Source organism: Morone saxatilis, unplaced genomic scaffold, assembly GCF_004916995.1.
Source record: "Morone saxatilis isolate NCDOM2014 unplaced genomic scaffold, NCSU_SB_2.0 Contig2, whole genome shotgun sequence".
In the NCBI taxonomy this organism is placed as follows: Eukaryota; Metazoa; Chordata; class Actinopteri; family Moronidae; genus Morone; species Morone saxatilis.
The window spans coordinates 11,054,713-11,057,314 of record NW_023339762.1 but is presented as its reverse complement, the minus strand read 5'-3'; the positions used below and the strand labels follow the sequence as shown (position 1 = coordinate 11,057,314).

The 2,602-nt window shown below is 32.8% G+C and overlaps 1 protein-coding gene across 1 annotated transcript in view; it reads right to left on the bottom strand.

Moving 5' to 3' along the window:
* Positions 1-2,602, bottom strand: part of parvg (parvin, gamma) — a 12,974-nt gene that overhangs the window by 3,729 nt on the left and 6,643 nt on the right. The window contains exon 12 of the mRNA XM_035664487.1: positions 1,207-1,279. Within this exon, the coding sequence (XP_035520380.1) occupies positions 1,207-1,279 (73 nt within the window). The remainder of the gene's footprint in view (positions 1-1,206; positions 1,280-2,602) is intronic.

Genomic DNA, 2,602 nt, shown 5'->3' with positions numbered 1-2,602 from the left:
TTCCCTAAATAGTTTCAAGTTAGAAGAACATTTTACAACATATGTCTGTACATTGAAACAGATCACTCTTACTGTTCATGCTGGCCATTAAAATATCTTTTCCAAATTCAAATTAAATGCAAATGGTGGGGGACAAAATCCACATCCCTTGTTCTGTACAAGAATATATTCAAAGTTTATTTGAAGTTATTATGGGGCTTCAGCAGACTGAGTTCAACATCAGTTCATGTTGTAAAATTGAGTGGATGTGATGTTAAATCAATAAATATCTTCCATAGTAAAAAGTATTTATTAGGCAAATCCTGTTTACTTTGTTATATTGGTAGTCTTTTACTGTTGATGTAGAGATTTTTATCTTAAATAGACTTCTGATTCACAAAATGTACAAACGGACAGTATACCACAAAACTATATTATAAAACAAGTTTGGAAAAAACTTTCCAGAAACTTTCCAGACTGTACGTAAAATGGCAAGTAACTTATAAGTTTATACCACAAAACCTGAACTTGTGATTTTACAGTTGGAAATTTGATAACAGTTGCAAGTTGAAACTGACAAACACAAGCTTTTAGTGCACAGATACAATCAGTATATTTCTGTCTGATAACTGGGTGGTATACACTAGCAGTGCTCATGAATACAGATTACATATCCTCCTCCAGACAAACACACACACACACACACACACACACACACACACACAGTAGATATAGCCACAGCGGCATGTCTATCAGCAGGCACCACAGTGACATCGTCCCCTTGAGACCGTCTCCCTCACTGCTCTACTCTAAATGAATGATGATGACCCCGGACCGAGCCAATCATCTGCAGTGATACTCGGAGAGACACAAGTCGCACTCATTCATATTCCGCAAGCAATTCCATTTTTCCCTCCAAAACACTGTCAAACCCACACTCCACTGAGCAGTCGAGATTAACTCAAACTACCGGAGCGATCCCCCTCCCTGCCTCACATACAAACAGATTTGGTTTCCCTGTCATACAGATGAATGCTCTTGATAGAGGATATCATCTGAATTAGTTTGACATTGCTGTCTTGGAGCTCCAGGATTGTTTTTTTTTTCTGTTGCAATTATTTTACTCCTTCTGTTTTTTTTTTATCATCCTCTGTGCCTGGCATTTTAATTTGAGTCAAATCTGTTGTCGACAAGGCAGAGTGTGTATTATTGTGTGTATTTCCTCACCTTGTGGTTCCACACTGGACACTTGAAGGCCTGTGTCATTAAGGAGGTCCAAGGCCAAGGTCACATTGTGAAGCTAGATGTCGAAGAAACACAAATGTCAAACACAAAATCCATGCAAACAAATTTAAATATAAATAATTATATATTCTTTATTTACAGTATATTTTTACTTTTAGTAATATCTTCATATGTGTGGTGATATATTATGCTTGCTGTGGTTATTGGTAGGTGCTATTAAGTTTAATTAACAATTAATTATACTTATTATTATATTTTTATTATACTAACATTAAATATAAACTGTAATTTAGTTAAATAATGAGTTAATTTTAGCTTGTTTTAGAAGTGTCAGGATTTCAAACTAAGACAGTAGACATGGCAGTAGTATGAGCAACCTGTGATCTGTTTCAATAAAAAAGTTAAAAGTTAACCAAAAAACAGAGATATGGCAATACGGAGAGGTGATGAAAGACAGCAAATACATTTTGAATGTGTTACCATTTTTTGTGTTTTAAGTGTTATTTTTCACTAAGCCTTGAGAAATGATTGTTTTTGGTTCCATTTTATTTTCTGTTTTGCCAAGGGGAGATTGATACCACTGTCATAAAAGTCAATCTTCTCACCTACTCTTCAGCAGAAAATGTGTAAAAAACACATATTTGCCAAACTGTTGATTTCTTGTCCTTTAATGGAGAAAATGAGCTGCTTATCATCCATTTCCCTCGTTAATTTGTCAATATATCACTACCAAAAAGAAATCATGTGACTGACAGATTGTGAATATCTACCAGGTATATTATGTAAAATATGAGACATTTTTTCCACTGAATATACTAAAATGTAAACAAATAGCAGTACTAATCACAAGGACAAAGTTTTGGATGCAGAATAGAGTGACAGAAAAGTGTTTTACAGCTGATGATTTCTATATATCTATTTTGTATATTTGTTGAGTTTCGATGATTTTATAATAATTAAATATCATATTTAGGTCATATTGTGGAATTATAAATCATCACACAGACATTATAAACATATTATAAAACTTTGTGAGACATAATCTAATTTTATTTTAATATATAATGTGTTTATCACCAGAAACTTTTTTGTTTTTACTATATCAAAAAAGTCTAATATGTAGTGTCACAGTGTCTTTATATAGCAAGTGACATATCTATCTAAGTCATATCTGTGATAAAAGAGTCATAACTTTTTCATAGACTCATTGCTTCAAGTAAAGTCAGATCAAAGATATCATTATAAGTGAGCAATGACATAGTAGTAATTATGCATCTACTTTTATTATGGGAATTGTAAAATATTAATTTTATCATATAATATGTTATAATAGACACAGTTTGGGATCAGGTTTCTGTACTGGAGCCCATTATCTACT